General features: G+C 42.2%; 2 protein-coding genes across 4 annotated transcripts in view; one reads left to right on the top strand and one right to left on the bottom strand.

The window, feature by feature from the left end:
- Positions 1–5,331, bottom strand: part of TYW5 (tRNA-yW synthesizing protein 5) — a 20,330-nt gene extending 14,999 nt beyond the window's left edge. Inside the window, exon 1 of the mRNA XM_072812710.1 lies at positions 5,059–5,331. Coding sequence (XP_072668811.1) covers positions 5,059–5,136 — 78 coding nt within the window. The 5' untranslated portion in view covers positions 5,137–5,331. The remainder of the gene's footprint in view (positions 1–5,058) is intronic.
- Positions 5,299–15,561, top strand: MAIP1 (matrix AAA peptidase interacting protein 1). 3 transcript variants are annotated; one of them, XR_012024784.1, is made up of 5 exons: positions 5,299–5,923; positions 11,477–11,548; positions 11,956–12,082; positions 13,413–13,566; positions 15,172–15,561. XR_012024784.1 is itself a non-coding variant. In XM_072812712.1 (5 exons), the coding sequence occupies exons 1-5, from the start codon at positions 5,474–5,476 to the stop codon at positions 15,248–15,250; spliced, it is 876 nt and encodes a 291-aa protein (XP_072668813.1). In that variant the 5' UTR covers positions 5,448–5,473; the 3' UTR covers positions 15,251–15,561. The 3 variants fall into 3 exon arrangements, 1 of the variants encoding a protein (XP_072668813.1); XR_012024783.1 differs by lacking the exon at positions 13,413–13,566 and adding an exon at positions 13,274–13,375 and having other exon boundaries at positions 5,302–5,923; XM_072812712.1 differs by lacking the exon at positions 13,413–13,566 and adding an exon at positions 13,228–13,375 and having other exon boundaries at positions 5,448–5,923.

Below are 15,561 nucleotides of genomic sequence, written 5' to 3'. Positions count from 1 at the left end.
AATTTCATCATCTTCTATATTAGTTGGCATTCTAATGTCAAAATGCTCTAATTTACTTATCTCCACTTATTATTTTTATTCACTTGGTTATAATCTACTGATAAAATGTTGATGCTCAAATTATCTTAGATTTGGCCAGGAGGATCCAAAACAAGCTGGCTATTGTGACTTTACCTGAACACTTCCTTACTTTATAGCAAAAAAAAAAAAACCAAAAAAAACCAAAAAAAACACAAAAAAAACAAAAAACAAAAAAACAAAAAAAAACACAAAAAAAACAAAAACCAAAACCACAACACAGATTCCTTTTATACTTTTTCCATCCCAGCCCTACAGTCATTTCTTCAAGCAGCTCTGGCTTCTTTTAAAGGGAATGCTACTTTGAAACCATGATCTGGGTGTTAAGTGTGTTCATTGCTACTGTGGTATCATTACTTCTATGCTTTCTCAGTGAACAGAGCTGGGAAATACGTGGAAGTCTGTGTATACTCATTTCCCCCTTTCCCAAATACGTGTACACACATACACACACAGACATACACGCCACATAGGTATATACCATATCTACTTATCTCTCTCCAAGCAGACATACATACTATATATACATTTAATGCATGTATATATGAGCCATAATACTGATACCTCCCTTCTGATCTTTTACCATAAGATTCATTTTAATTTTTATTTATATCTCTCTTAACAGTGAGAAACTTCACTTCCATCATCCTCCATGTTTAATCAATTGCACAAATTCACAATAAGTACTTTCACAATTGCTAAGTCACATCACTATATAAAGCAAGTCTATTAACTAGAGCTCAGTATTTCTTTACAATCATTTTAGTCTTTAGACTGAGGACATAGAGTATTATATTCAAAAGTGACTTGGGTTACTTATCTTTCTTCTCCTTGTTTTTACATTCTATATTAGAATTTTAGGTTTTTAAATCATTCCTCATCCTTGTTAATTTTATTATTACTATTACTTTAGAATTGAAAACATTAATGTGATCCCCAAAGTCCAAACTATACAAAAAGGTCACACCAGTCACATTCTTCCACCTCATACACAATCAAGCCCTATAATTAGTCTCATTTCTGGTTTATCAATCTGGTTTTTTGTTTTGTTTTGCAACAAGACCAAAAACATATATACTTCTTTATTTCCCCTTCTTTTTTACACAAAAAGGTGGCATGTTATGTATTTTCTTTTCATTTTTTTTAATTTAAAAATATATCCTGGAAATCACTGCTATCAGTTCATCCTTTTTTACAGCTTTGTATACCACAGTGTAAATGAACAATTTAATCAATCACTCTCCTATGCAAAGTTTTTTTTAGGTTATTTCCAGTAATCCCTAAAGTAAACTCCTAAAAGAGGGACGGCTGGATCATACAGTAAACACAGAGACATAGATACCAAATTCCCCTTCACAAGGGTTGCACCACTTGGCATAAAGTATTTGAGTGCCAGTTTCTTCACAGCCTCAAGTATTACAGAGTCACAGAGTATTATTATTAAAAAGTGGCCTTCTGATTTTTGCCAATGATAGATAAGAAATGGTATGTTCAGTGTGGCTTTAAGTTCTGAGTAAAGCTGAACATCTTTTCATGTTTAGAGGCTACAACTGCTCACATTTTATCAGACTTGTGGCCTTTCACACCCACCCTTTAATTTTTAAAAGTTCTTTACATACATGGGTTTTCACAGCCCTTTTATGAAACATGTTGCAAATAATTTTTTCTCAGCTTGTATTTTTTTTTTAAGATTTTATTTATTTTATTCATGAGAAACAGAGAGAGAGAGGCAGAGACACAGGCGGAGGGAGAAGCAGGCTCCATGCAGGGAGCCTGACAGGGGACTCAATCCCAGGACCCCAGGGTCACACCCCAAGCTGAAGGCAGATGCTCAACCACTGAGCCACCCAGGTATCCCCCCAGCTTGAATTTTATGTATTCAAATTTTAATCTTTCACTACACCTGAATTTTCAGTCACAGTTAAAAAGTCCTTCCACAGATCTACATTATAGAGGAATTTACCCATGTTTCCCTCTGGTACTATATAGTTTCTTTTTTAAAAAATATATTTGCATCTCTGATCCATTTAGAGATAACTCTTGTGTATGGTGTCAGACATAAATATAATTTTATCATTTTTAAGTGACTATCCAGTTGCCCCAGCATCATTTATTATTATTTATTATTTTATAATAATAATAATTATTATTATTATTTATTATTATTTAAAAGTTCCTTTGCAGGACTCCTGGGTGGCTCAGTGGTTTAGTGTCTGCCTTCGACCCAGGGAGTGATCCTGGGATCGAGTCCTGCATCGGGCTCCTTGCATGGAGCCTGCTTCTCCCTACGCCCGTGTTTCTGCCTCTCTCTCTGTGATTCTCATGAATAAATAAATAAAATCTTTAAAAACAAAAAAATTCCTTTGCCCCAGTGATTTATTATAAATTTATTTTTTATTGGTGTTCTATTTGCCAACATATAGAATAACACCCAGGGCTCATCCCACCAAGTGCCCCCCTCAGTGCCCGTCACCCAGTCACCCCCACCCCCCGCCCACCTCCCTTCCACCACCCCTAGTTCGTTTCTCAGAATTAGGAGTCTCTCATGTTCTGTCTCCCTTTCTGATATTTCCCACTCATTTTTTCTCTTTTCCCCTTTATTCCCTTTCACTATTTTTTATATTCCCCAAATGAACGAGATCATATAATGTTTGTCCTTCTCCGACTGACTTATTTCACTCAGCATAATACCCTCCAGTTCCATCCACATCGAAGCAAATGGTGTGCCCCAGTCGTTTTTAACATATCAAGTTCAACACATACTAAATCTCCATATAAACGGAAATTTATTTCTGGATGTATGTGTATCTCCAGACATTTTATTTCTCTGGTCTATCTTTTCATGCACCTATATCACACTGTTAATTATTAAAACACGTTAAAAATCTGAAGACTGGGGATCCTGGGGTGGCTCAGCGATTCAGCGCCTGCCTTCGGCCCAGGGCCTGCCTGATCCTGGACATCCAGGATAGAGTCCCACATCGGGCTCCCTACATGGAGCCTGCTCCTCCCTCTGCCTGTGTCTCTGCCTCTCTTTCTGTGTCACTCATGAATGAATAAATAAATCTTTTAAAAAATGCTTCTCCCTCTGCCTGTGTCTCTGCCTCTCTCTCTGTGTCTGTCATGAATAAATAAAAATAAAATAAAATAAATATTAAAAATAAAAGGTCAGCCCGGGTGGCTCAGTGGTTTAGCACCTGCCTTCGGGCCCAGGGCCTGATACTGGAGTCTCAGGATGGGAGTCCCACATTGGGCTCCCTGCATGGAGCCTGCTTCTCCCTCTGCCTGGGTCTCTGCCTCTCTCTTTCTGTCTGTCAAGAATAAATAAAAATAAAATTTAAAAAATATTTTTAAAAAAATCTGAAGACTATGCCCCCTCATAGATATTCTTCAAGGTTTCTAAGCAGAAAGGCCTTATTTTGCAGTTTCACTCACTTCTAAGTTTATTACATTGTGACCACAGTGCTGTTGGCAATTTTCCACTTTAGGAAACAGTGATGCGGGATCCCTGGGTGGCGCAGCGGTTTGGCGCCTGCCTTTGGCCCAGGGCGCGATCCTGGAGACCCGGGATCGAATCCCACATCAGGCTCCCAGTGCATGGAGCCTGCTTCTCCCTCTGCCTGTGTCTCTGCCCCTCTCTCTCTCTCTGTGACTATCATAAATAAATTTAAAAAAAAAAAAAAAAAAAAAGGAAACAGTGATGCTTTCTTTGTGACACATTATGTATCATGTCTGGGAAGATCACGTTAAAAAAATGCCCTTCACCATGTTTCTTACAAAGCATTTCCACATACATCCCTGCCTCTCCTCAGTGCTCTACAAGCATCTTATACCAACACAGTCCTGAGGTGGAGATGGTGAGGGCAACCACAAACCATCCAGCACTAGACCAACAAATAAAGGCTTAAATCCTCTCTGTAGGTTGCAAACTCCTAAAAAACAAAAACAAAAACAAAAACATTCGTGCTTAAAAAAAAAAAAAAAAAAAAAAGATTTTATTTATTCATGAGAGACACAGGCAGAGGGAGAAGCAGGCCCCACGCAGGGAGCCCGACGCAGGACTCGATCCCGAGACCCCGGGGTCACGCCCTGGGCCCAAGGAAGGCGCTAAACCGCTGAGCCACCCGGGCTGCCCATCCCTGCTTTTTTCAATAGTGAGAACTCTAGCTCTCTGACCACCCTTGTAAACATCAAGCAAAATCCGTGGGGAGCGAGGGGGTCTACCATAAACCTACTTCAACCTTGCGGATTATTGTTTCTTTAGGGATGGGCCGGGCTCTCTAGTCCCAGTTTTCCTCAAGTAGGGATCCCCTTACAAAGCACTGCAGGTAAAAATACTTCGCTCCTCCTTAATATTTTCCTCTTGAGGTTTCTGTTAAAGAGCTGAGGATCAAAATCACACACACGAAGAAGAGTCCAACCCCTGCACCGTTGGAACCCGGGGTAGTTGGAATCCAGGACCGGGGCAAGCTTCCCGACGGATTCCCACCGCTTCCTCCCCTTTTGGCTCAGTGCAGCGCAACACCTGCTGCTGTGAATCCAGCACCGCGAGCGGACTCCACGGGCCACCTTTCGGCTCGACCAGCCGCGGCGGGGATACCTGCCCTGAGCTTCCGGAAACCCGGGGCGAGAGGCGGAGGCGGCGTGGGGTTGGGAGAAAACCAACCAACCAACCAACCAACCAGCCCCCCCCCCTTGCCATGGTAACGGAAGGAGGCCTAGCGAGCAAGGGGGTCCCCCGAAGGCCACCTCCGCAGCGGGCCGTGCTTGTCAGACTCGCCGTTTCTCGCACTCAGCTCCCCGCCGTCGTGCTGCCGTCCTGCCCGCGAACGTGGAGCTGTTCTCCCCGGAGCACGGAGCCGATGGGTCCGCCCCACGCCCCGCGCGCCCCCGCGGCCCCAGCCGCCCGCTGCCTCCTCCCCATACCCTGGGCCGCAAGGAACCATTCGGAGCCGCGCTACGTGGTAGGGAGCGCCTTACCTGCGGGTAGAGCTGCTGCATAAACTGGTCCTGCGAGACGCCCTCGAGCCGGGGAACCGGGAGATGCTGCCAGGCCATGGCCGCTCACGCCCGTCCTCCTCCGAGTCCAGGAAACCTCGGTGCGCTGCGCTCCTCAGCGCGCCATCCGCCCGGAAACACGAGCCGGAGAGAAAAAAAAGGTCCGCGGAACGGCGGCCCCGCCGAGCGCGGCTGGCTGAAGAGCTGGGTCGCGGGCGCGGAGGCCGCTGAGGACGCGGAGGCCTCTCGGTGAGACCCGGAGCGGGGCTGACTCGCCAGAGGCGGCGGCAGCAGCAGGCAGCCCCGCTTTATCGCTAGGCTCCTCCGGAAGCCGCTCGGCTGGTTTCCCGCCGACGTCCATTCGGCGCAGCACAGACAGGAAATGGGGTGAGAAGTCATGAAAATGGCGCTGGCCGTCCGCCTGCGGCCCCGCTTGCTGCTCTCGCTGCCGCCGCTGCCGGGCGGGTCCGCCGGCCCCCGGGCCCCCGGGGGAGCCGACGTGAGGCCACCGTTGGCTGGACTTTGTTGCTTCTGTCGCCGCCGCCTCGGCTCCGGAGCGGCCCCGCTTCCTCGCGGGGCCGGGGCCTCGGCGCTGCTCGCTCGGGGCCCGCCGCGTCCGCTGCTCAGCCCCCCGGGCCCGCGCGCGGCCCTCTCCGCCTTCCCCGCCGACGCCCGGCGCACCTACAGCGCCGAGGAGCCGCCCCAGCCGCGCCAGAAAACCAAGATGATCATCCTGGGATTCTCCAACCCCATCAACTGGGTTCGGACTCGAATTTACGCCTTCCTAATCTGGGCCTATTTCGACCAGGAATTCAGCATCGCGGAATTCTCCGAGGGAGCGAAGCAGGTTGGTTTGCGGAGTTGGGGGTTGAGCTGTTAACACGCAAGAAGGAAAAAAAAAGGGGGGGGGGTCCAGCGATGCGTTTTCTGCAGTTAATCCGGCGGGGGGGCGGTTAGGGACCCAGACGCGGAGCCCGAGGCTCCTTCTGGGGCTTCATTCAATTCAGCTTCTGTTGATGCTTCGCAAGGTCGCCGAGGAGCGCGGGGTCCGGTTGGGACCGCCTGGGTGGAGCCCCCCGGTTTCTTTTTCCGTCCTACAGGTTTTGAATCCGATAGAAATGGATGCGATTCAAAGCCCATCTCTGCCACTCAAAAGCTACCCCGGCTTCAATCGTTCCTGAACGCGATTCTTCCTCTACACGGTCGAGGAGGCGGTGCCTGGCGCCCAGTAGGCAGCGCGCAGACCTTTGCTGGATAAAGGAATGAGTAGTTAACGATTGTTTTTGCAAGAGTAAGACGGTGCAACGGTGTAATTTGGGGGAGAAAAACAGAACTTTCTCTTTTTTCCCCTTTTTAAAAAAATATTTATTTATTTATTCATTCATTCATTCATTCATTCATTCATTCATTCAGAGAGAGAGAGGCAGAGGGAGAAGCAGGCCCCATGCCGGGAGCCCGACGTGGGACTCGATCCCGGGTCTCTAGGGTCACGCCCCGGGCGGAAGGCGGCGCTAAACTGCTGAGCCACCGGGGCTGCCCCTTTTTTCTTTTTTTAAAGATTTTATTTATTCATGGAGACATACACAGAGAGACACACACACACAGAAACAGAGAGAGAGAGAGAGAGAGAGAGAGAGAGGCAGAGACCCCGGCAGAGGGGGAAGCAGGCTCCATGCAGGGAGCCCGACGTGGGACTCCATCCCGGGTCTCCAGGGTCGCGGCCTGGGCCCAAGGCAGATGGTTAACCACTGAGCCACCCAGGCTGCCCAAACAGATCTCTCTGTGAGCTCTTTGGTAGAGCTTCCTTGCCGGTGTCCCGACCCCCTCCCTAATCCTTCCCCCACAATTCGCTTTAGAGAAGAACCTAGGGATAAGCAGTTTTCCCCTTTCAGAGAATTTGCTGAGACAACTGGTGGCTGATAAGCGCACAGCACCCCGCACCCTGAGAAATAGCCTTTGGCGATTCATAGCCCTGACCTCCTGCCTATTGTGTCTCTTTCCAAGGGACTGATAATTCCCCAGCCTGACCCTTGCCACATAAGGGTCACTTTGGGTCCTGAGATTATTTACAGTTTTTTTTTTTTTTTATCTGTTGGTTTTTTTAAGATTTTATTTATCCATTCATGAAAGACACAGAGAGAGAGGGGCAGAGACACCGGCAGAGGGAGCCCAACGTGGGACTCGATTCCGGGTCTCCAGGATCACACCCTGGGTTGAGGGCAGGCGCTAAACCGCTGAGCCAGCTGGGCCGCCCTTTACGGATTGTGTGGGTCCAGGCATTTTTCTGGGAGGAAAGTCCCTCTATAAAAATTTGTTTTGGATCACCTAGAGAGTTGGTCATTCCCAAACGTTTCAGAAGTCCTAGTCTGCTTCCCAACTCAAAACTGTCATATTGCTTAAACTTGTAGGTGCAACCATTTCACAGTACTGATCGTATGCTGATAGTGATATAGTCCTAATTTATTTCAGATTGTTTCTGTAAACACAGTCGTTTTTATATTTATTTGTACGATCTGTCAGTCCTAAGTTGTTTCCAACTTTGTATAATCAGTGTCGATGTTAACTCCTGGTTCCTGCTTCCTTGCGTCACCTCTTGACTGCTTTGTGTGTTTATAAGAAGATTAGAGAGCAAAGGGCAAGCTTGATTAATAGCATTATAAGAGGTAAATCTCCGCTTGTGTCAGTTCTCAAAGTCTTTTGTGCATGCAGAGGTCAGTTGGCACGATTCCACTGTCCGCCTCCGTACTCACCAATGATATGTGAGCTTGTCTACGTCATAGCATTACATAACTGTACCAGCTCATTTATGTGTCAGTAAGGAATGAAATCTTCTCGCCTCCATGGACAGGAATCAGGCCTTAGGCCCCATATCTTCTGAACAGAGAGGAACATGGAACACTTTTTAGCCACTCTGGTCCTATTTTAGCCCTCCTCCTTGCTTTTAAGTAGTATCTCCACCCCTTTATCAGCCAGTCTATAAACAGTTTTTGCCTCATCTGTCAGTTTTTGCTTTAACCATTTAACCATTGTGACTTTCAAAAGGAATGTGTCATCCATGGCGAATATTTACCAATTCCCTAAAGCCATTGATTACTTAACATACCCTTTTGTATCAGGCAAATCAGTTCATCAGCACCTAAGATTTAAGAGGACACAGCCGAAAAACCTTCTCCCTACTAGATTTCCTGATACAACTGTATCTTTCTTTGCATGGGTATAATTCTAGGGCTGGTGCAAAGACATTAGCTACTTCCATCTATTCACCTGGGCTCCACTCGCCCTTTCTCCTTAAGCTAACTTCCCAGCAATAAAATGTTATCTTGGGTTGTGAATATTAAGTTATCGTTAGATCATGTTCATTCAGATTTTTTTTTTAACCAGAGAATATGAAAACAAAAGTCTTTTTTTAAAACAAAAGATCATATTCACTTATTTGACCGAATGAGAGGGCACAAGCATGGGAGAGCAGCAGAGGGAGAGGGAGAAGCAGTCTTCTTCCTGAGCAGAGAGCCCCGTGTGGGGCTTGATCCCCAGACCCTGGGATCATGACCTGAGCCTAAGGCAGATGCTTAACTAATGGGACTACTCAGACACCCCCAGAAAGGCATCTTAAGGATCATCATTCTAGTCTGATAATCCTTTACAGATGATAAAACAATTGGCTCCAGGATGCATTATATGTACTGTCCTGTGACCCAGTCTACAAGCAGTGTTGGTCCTCTAGTCACTAGCAGTTGAGATAGTTAAGTACAGTCTAGTCAAGCTTTTATTCATTGCATGAGCCAGAGAAATAGGTGGTCCAGTGCTAACTAAGCTTTATTAGCTCCACAGACCCTGCTTTCCATTAATACGTACAAATAACATGATATATTCCCTATTACTGCCATTAAACCACATTAATCATATACTGTATGTTTTCCTATAATCTTGTTTGCAAGATTTAGCCTTTTCTATGAAAAAGAGGGCTATTTCCTGGAAGCCTCTCTAGGCTAGACACTCATGTGTCATCCAGGCCTCATTAGGGCAGCCTGCAACAGTCTGACACTCTGGAGTTAACGCAGACCCCATAGGTTAAGGGCTCAGTCCCAGAGACTGCCTCCACTTCAGATGCTACTCATAAGTATATCCATTTGGATATATGCATTTTCTCAATTTGACTGGCCAGTTATAAATTGGCCACATCGCCCTTCCTGAAGTTCGATAATTTGCTAGAACAGCTCATAGAACTTAGGAATGCAATTTACTTGGCTATTTCCAGTTTCTTAAAAAGGACACAATTCGGGAACGGCAAAATGGAAGAGATGTACAGAGAAGGGTGTGGAGCAGGGTATGGCGCTTCCATGCTTTCTGGGCATATCACTTTCCCAACACCTCCACGTGTTCACCAACCTGAAAGGTCTCCTAATCCCTTTGTGTAGGGTTTTTATTTAGGTTCCATTATGTAGGCATGATTGATAAATCACTGGCCATTGGTGATTAATTCAATCCCCAGCTCCTCTCCCCTCCCTGAAGTCTTGGGGTGGAGCTGAGAGTTCCAACCCTCTAATAACAAGCTTGGTTCTTCTGACAACAGTCACCTCATTAGCCTAAACTCAAGTATGTTGAAAGGGGCTTATTTTAGGAGCTCTGTGCCAGGAACCAGTAGGAAGAATAAATGTGTATATACAGCCTTATCACAATATCACACGATTGATATGTGCATATGATTGAGCTTCCCTATTACATAACACCATCAAACCACATTAATCATCTAGGGTTTATTTTCCCGTATCTTGCTTGCATGCGTTAGAGGGCTATTTCATAGAAGCCTCTTTGGGTTAGACAATCTTATATTATCAAAGCCTTGTCAGAGCAGCCTCCTAATGGTTTGTTAATATCTTATCAGATCATTTGTTCTGGTGGAATCTTTGATCACACAAACGTCATAGCTTGGCCAAACTAGAATGTAATGATTGAGTTTCACCATGATCACTATAGTCTTTGTTTCTTCTTACCTAAATACCACCCATCTTCCTCACATGAAGGCTTATTGACATATAATAGTGTCTCTGAACCCTCAGAACCTTTAACGTGTTTGTAAGGGGTCCTTAAATCCATTTAGCTATATGCATTTTCTCAGAATTCAACTCTATTATTGTCTAGTTTTCCAGGGCACATAACCAAATACCACAGTCTGGGTTACTTAAACTGCAGAACTTTATTTTCTCACAGTTCCGGAGTATAGAAGTCCAAGATCCAGGTATTGGCAGGTTTGGCTTCCTTCTCTCCTTTGCTTGCAAACGGCTGTCGTCTGTGTCCTCACATGGTTTTTTTCCCTCTGTGTGCACGTTCCCTGGGTGCTTTGTCAAAATTTCCTCTTATAAAGACACTAGTTAGATTGGATTAAGGCTCACCCTCAGCTTTTTTAATCACTTCTTTAAAGAGCCTTTCTCCAAATATAGTCATCTTCTGAGGTACTGGGAGTTAGGGTTTCAACATATGAATGTGGGGGAAACACTGCTCATCCCATCCTATCCCATCCTAAACAGTTACTGTCTGCCTGATATGTCTGCACATCCTTCTTGTCCTGCCAGTTATTAAGATTTCATCTTAGATCTTTCTTTAAGAGGCTCTCTCTGGTCCTCCCAGATTGGCCTAAGTGACTTTTCTGCTCAGGTCATCCTGTCCTTACCCATCATAATTCTTGAACTTGTCAGTTTACTCACTTCCCTTCTCATGTCATCTGAAAGCTCCTTAAAGATAAGTGGAGTCTTCTGCAGTTTCATTTCTCACTGCAAAGGATGTGGAGGATTGCAGTTCATTCCCCCCTACTTTAAAATGGGATTCTTCTACTTCAGAGTTGGTAACCACTGTATTAGACTGTATAACCTCATTATCTTTTTTCCCACTTTCTCAAACCTGCCTTACCAATCTTCATGAGGTTCAGATTGCAACCTAAATCTCTAGACTCCCAGTACAACCTAGATTGTACTGCTTCTCAAATTCTTTGTGGTCATGGTTAAGAGGAGGGTTTCATATTATAGTCATTACAGTGATAACAGTGATTACTTCATTATTTCAAAAGGAAATCTTTAGAAGGATTTTTATTTAGGAGCTAATGTGTACACACACAGCATCTTTTCCCAGGTCCTGAAAGTGGATACGTAATTGGCAATCAGCTCACCACTGTATATGGTAGGGGAAGTCCATACAAGAAGAGAAAAGCCAATCAATTTGAAGGAGTCATGCCTAACAATGATATCATAGTATTTGACATTATTTATTTATCATAAAATAGTCTTTGTGATACTAAGCTACTTAAATATGAGCATTGTACATTGTATGGTATTTTGCATGGTGTTTTGCAATAACGATTACCAACCTCTTTCCATCCTTTTTTTTTTTTTTTTTTTTTTTTAAGGCTTTTGCTCATGTGTCCAAGTTACTGTCACAGTGTAAATTTGATCTGTTGGAAGAACTTGTGGCCAAAGAGGTAAAGTATACTTTTAATTTACTTTAAAAAATAAATATGTTATTCTCCTATGATAGAATGATGCTCATTACCCTTATCTATGCTTAAAAGTAGTATGTGTGCCATTAGCCAGTGTCCCTGTGTCTTTACTTTGGTACTTTGGATTATATAAAAGCACAGAATAGAATGACTTGCTACTTAAGGCATAAGTAACTATGTCTTTCATTTGTCTTTATCCTAAGTGTTCTATTCGGAATCAACTGTTGAACAATTTGATGCATTTCAGCCTTGCTTTTGAATATGAGTAAATATGGTAGTAAATTTTAAAATAGGCTTAGAAAAATTCCTACCATAAAGAATTCATCTGCTTTTTGAAAGGCATTTGAAAATTCAACAAGTGAACTATGGTTTGCTTTTTCCGTACTCAGGTGCTACATGTATTGAAGGAAAAGGTTACTTCACTACCTGACAACCATAAAAATGCCCTTGCTGCTGACATAGATGAAATTGTATACACATCGACAGGAGACATCTCCATTTACTATGATGAGAAAGGTAATGCTAAAGCATAGTCAACTTTAGATGATAAATAGTTGGCCAGATAAGCTAAACTAGTGGAGAGTCATGGAATAGGGGGGTTTGTTGGTACAAGCAGACTTCAGGGAAAATAATACATTCATTAAAGACCTGACTCTGGGAGAGTAGAGATAGGAGATAGTTACTTAAACCCTTGTATCTGGGACCATTGTCTACTATTATTTCATTCATAAGAGAGGGCATAGTCACTTAAGTTGATGAAAATTGTCTAAGGCAGCTATCATGTCTCAAATAGAAAATATCTGTGTTTCATATTTCTTAACCTGAAGGAAACAATTCAGCATTTTAAATGTCCAGCTGTATATTAAATAGGAGTAAGATGTGAAAGAAAAAATAAATAATATCGGTTAATGACTTTTTTGAAAATAAGACTAACTATGGAACTCCCAAATTGGATTTGTTTGGAGAGCATGAAAAAGGATGAAAGGAACTTTAGTCGTTGTCTGGCTCTTCTCGTCTAATGCATACCTTTTTCCCTATGCATCCCTATTCCTAAAAATCTATTGACTCATTTACTTGAGTCAATAGATTTGAGTTACAAATACTTGCAACTGTATCATGTGCCAGGCACACAGGAAATCTAGCCTTTGCTTACATATTTTCCAAGGCACTTCTGATATAGAGTCTTAAATAGTTAAACATTTTTCATATACATGTTAATTTGAAATATTTCTATAGGTACTTTTACTGATAAATATTATCTTCTCCCCTGATATTTCAAATTGCATCTCAGCACCATGATCATTAACTGATTGTATTTTATTTATTTATTTATTTTTCATTAACTGATTTTAACACAGGACATTGTAATAATCATTAGGCACATAGCAGAGTGAATTAGGATAAATGGTACATGTTCAGTAAATCATAACTATTCTTTCTGAGATGCAGAGAAAAAGCCAAATATGTCACAAACCCTAAGAGAACTCTCTAAAAATAAAAAGTATCAATATAAGTATCTTAAGTTAGAATAGAATAAGTACAAAAAATTATCTGTAACAACTGTGTAGCTGCTGCCAATTTCTAATTTTCATTGTGGATACATGGATGATAGATTTTTGTGATTTGTATTTGTATGTGTGTGTGTGTGTTTTTTTTCTAAGGAAGGAAGTTTGTTAACATCCTGATGTGCTTTTGGTATCTAACCAGTGCCAACATCCCCAGTGAAACTTTAAGTGGAGCCAGTGTATTCCAGGTTAAGTTGGGGGATCAGAACGTGGAAACTAAACAGCTTCTTAGTGCAAGTTATGAGTAAGTCTAATCTCATTTCATTGTTTCCTTTCTCTAGAAAATGGAAGGTAGTATGAAGGAAGTATGAAGGTATGAAAACTAAAGGGAGCTTTAGGAAGAAAAGGATTGAAATTTGACAAGTTATTTAAGAAGAGAGAAAGTCATAAAGACATACTGGACATGAAACAGAAGTGTTCAGAAATTAGAAAGAGGTAATATTGCTGAATTTAATTAAAAGGTATTTGAGCTGTCTTACTACATTATAAACCACTCCCAAACTCAGTCACTTCAGACAGCTGTTTATTTTCTCTGCTGTTTTACTGCTCAGAAATTTTGGAAAGACCCAGCTGTGAGGTTTTCTTTGCCTCGTCTGTCATCAACTAGGGTGGTGGGGCTGGAGGATTCATTTCCCCAGTGGCTTCATCACACACATGTACACCCCCTTGGTGCTCCTTGACGTCTCCACATAACGTCTCATTCTCCAAGGCCTCTCTTCATGGCTTGGGTTTGTGGTAGCTCAGGCTGTTCACATGTTTTACATGATCGTTGGCTAGACTAGTGAGGGGCTTTGCCTGGGATTGGAACATCATTTCCACCCTAGCCTACCTGTCAAAATAGTCCTAGGACCTGTGGTTGAAAGGGCATGGAGAGACTCCACCTTTTTATGGGCAATAGCAGGGTCACATTGCAGAAGAACATGTGGGATGGGGCATATGGTTATAGCCATTCCTGGAAAATAAAATCTGCTACAGTTGGCACATGGACCATCCCACTCTAGATGTTTATTGATCATTTCTTATCTACCAGGTACTCTGGTAGGAATTCAGATACAAAATTGAAGGGTTCCTGCATATGAGTAGGTACTATCTACTAGGTTAGAAACTGATTTAAAAGAGACACTGTCATGTACTTTTGTGCTAATAAGATTTGGAACAGCGAACCAATCGAGCCAGTCAGTGGAGAAATAATTATATATTTATTTAAAAGAGAGTATGTTACCAAAACTATATAAACTTGATTTAAATAACAAACAGCCCAAAAATGACCTAAGAAAGAAAATATATTGTTTCACTAAGGTAAAGGTATCTTATTTTTTTTCACTTTTCTTGAAGTGTGCTTTTTTCTTTTTATTGAATTTTGCTTTGTTATAGAAAATCTGAATCATCTCCTTTTCAAGACATTATTTATAATTAAATAACAATATGATCAATGCTCACCTCTGTTTTTTCTGATGTTCCCTACTAAAACTGTTATTTTCAAAATTGACCTAATGTCTATAAACCAAATTCCATTAAAGTACCCTTTTCATTACCATAGTCCCAATTTATTTTTCCTCATATTAATAAGCATTTGTTATAGCTAGTATTTAATAGAATATTGAAGAACTGGCAGATGTTACAATGTATATCAGTTCATTAAAAATACTCATTTTAGTGGAGAATGTTCTAATTTTGTGAGGATATTTTTGACTGAATTGGTAAATAAAACTTTTTTGTTTTGATTTTATTTATTTATTAAGATTTTATTTATTTACTCATGAGAGACACAGAGAGAAGGCAGAGACATAGGCAGAGGGAGAAGCAGGCTCCTCGCAGGGAGCCTAGTGTGGGACTGGATCCCAGAACTCCAGGATCCCACCTTGGGCCGAAGGCAGACGCTCAACTGCTGAGCCAGGCGTCCCTTGATTTTTATTTATGATTAACCATTAGCTTGTTGCTAAAAACTGCCTCTATTGTACATTTGCAAATTATGTAATTTATCCAAGAAGTATTTGGATTAATGTTAAGATTCACATTATTTGTAATTTTTTTCCCTAGATTTCAGAGGGAGTTTACACAAGGAGTAAAGCCTGACTGGACCATTGCACGGATTGAACACTCAAAGTTATTAGAATGATCCTTCTTGGAAAAATCAGCTTATTGGACTTCTGGCAATTACTATGAAAAAATTAAGGAAAGTGATTTTTGGATGAGTTGATCTTCACTTAGTCAAGTCTGTGGCTTACTTTTGTATTATTTTGAAATATTCCTTGTAGTATACTGGCATGATACAATAAAGCATTTTCCACAGATTGTTATTACCTTCTATAAAAGAGATCAAAGTAAAAAAAACTGCAACAGCTCATTGTTGGTCTCATATTCAATATCATTTCTAATGTTAACTATACATAAAATAATTTTGTAGACAATAAAGTATTGAAAAAACTA

The sequence above is a fragment of the Canis lupus genome, chromosome 36 (assembly GCF_048164855.1).
Source record: "Canis lupus baileyi chromosome 36, mCanLup2.hap1, whole genome shotgun sequence".
Classification (NCBI taxonomy): Eukaryota; Metazoa; Chordata; class Mammalia; order Carnivora; family Canidae; genus Canis; species Canis lupus.
The sequence above is the reverse complement of the archived record's forward strand: the minus strand, read 5'-3'. Positions and strand labels throughout refer to the sequence as shown.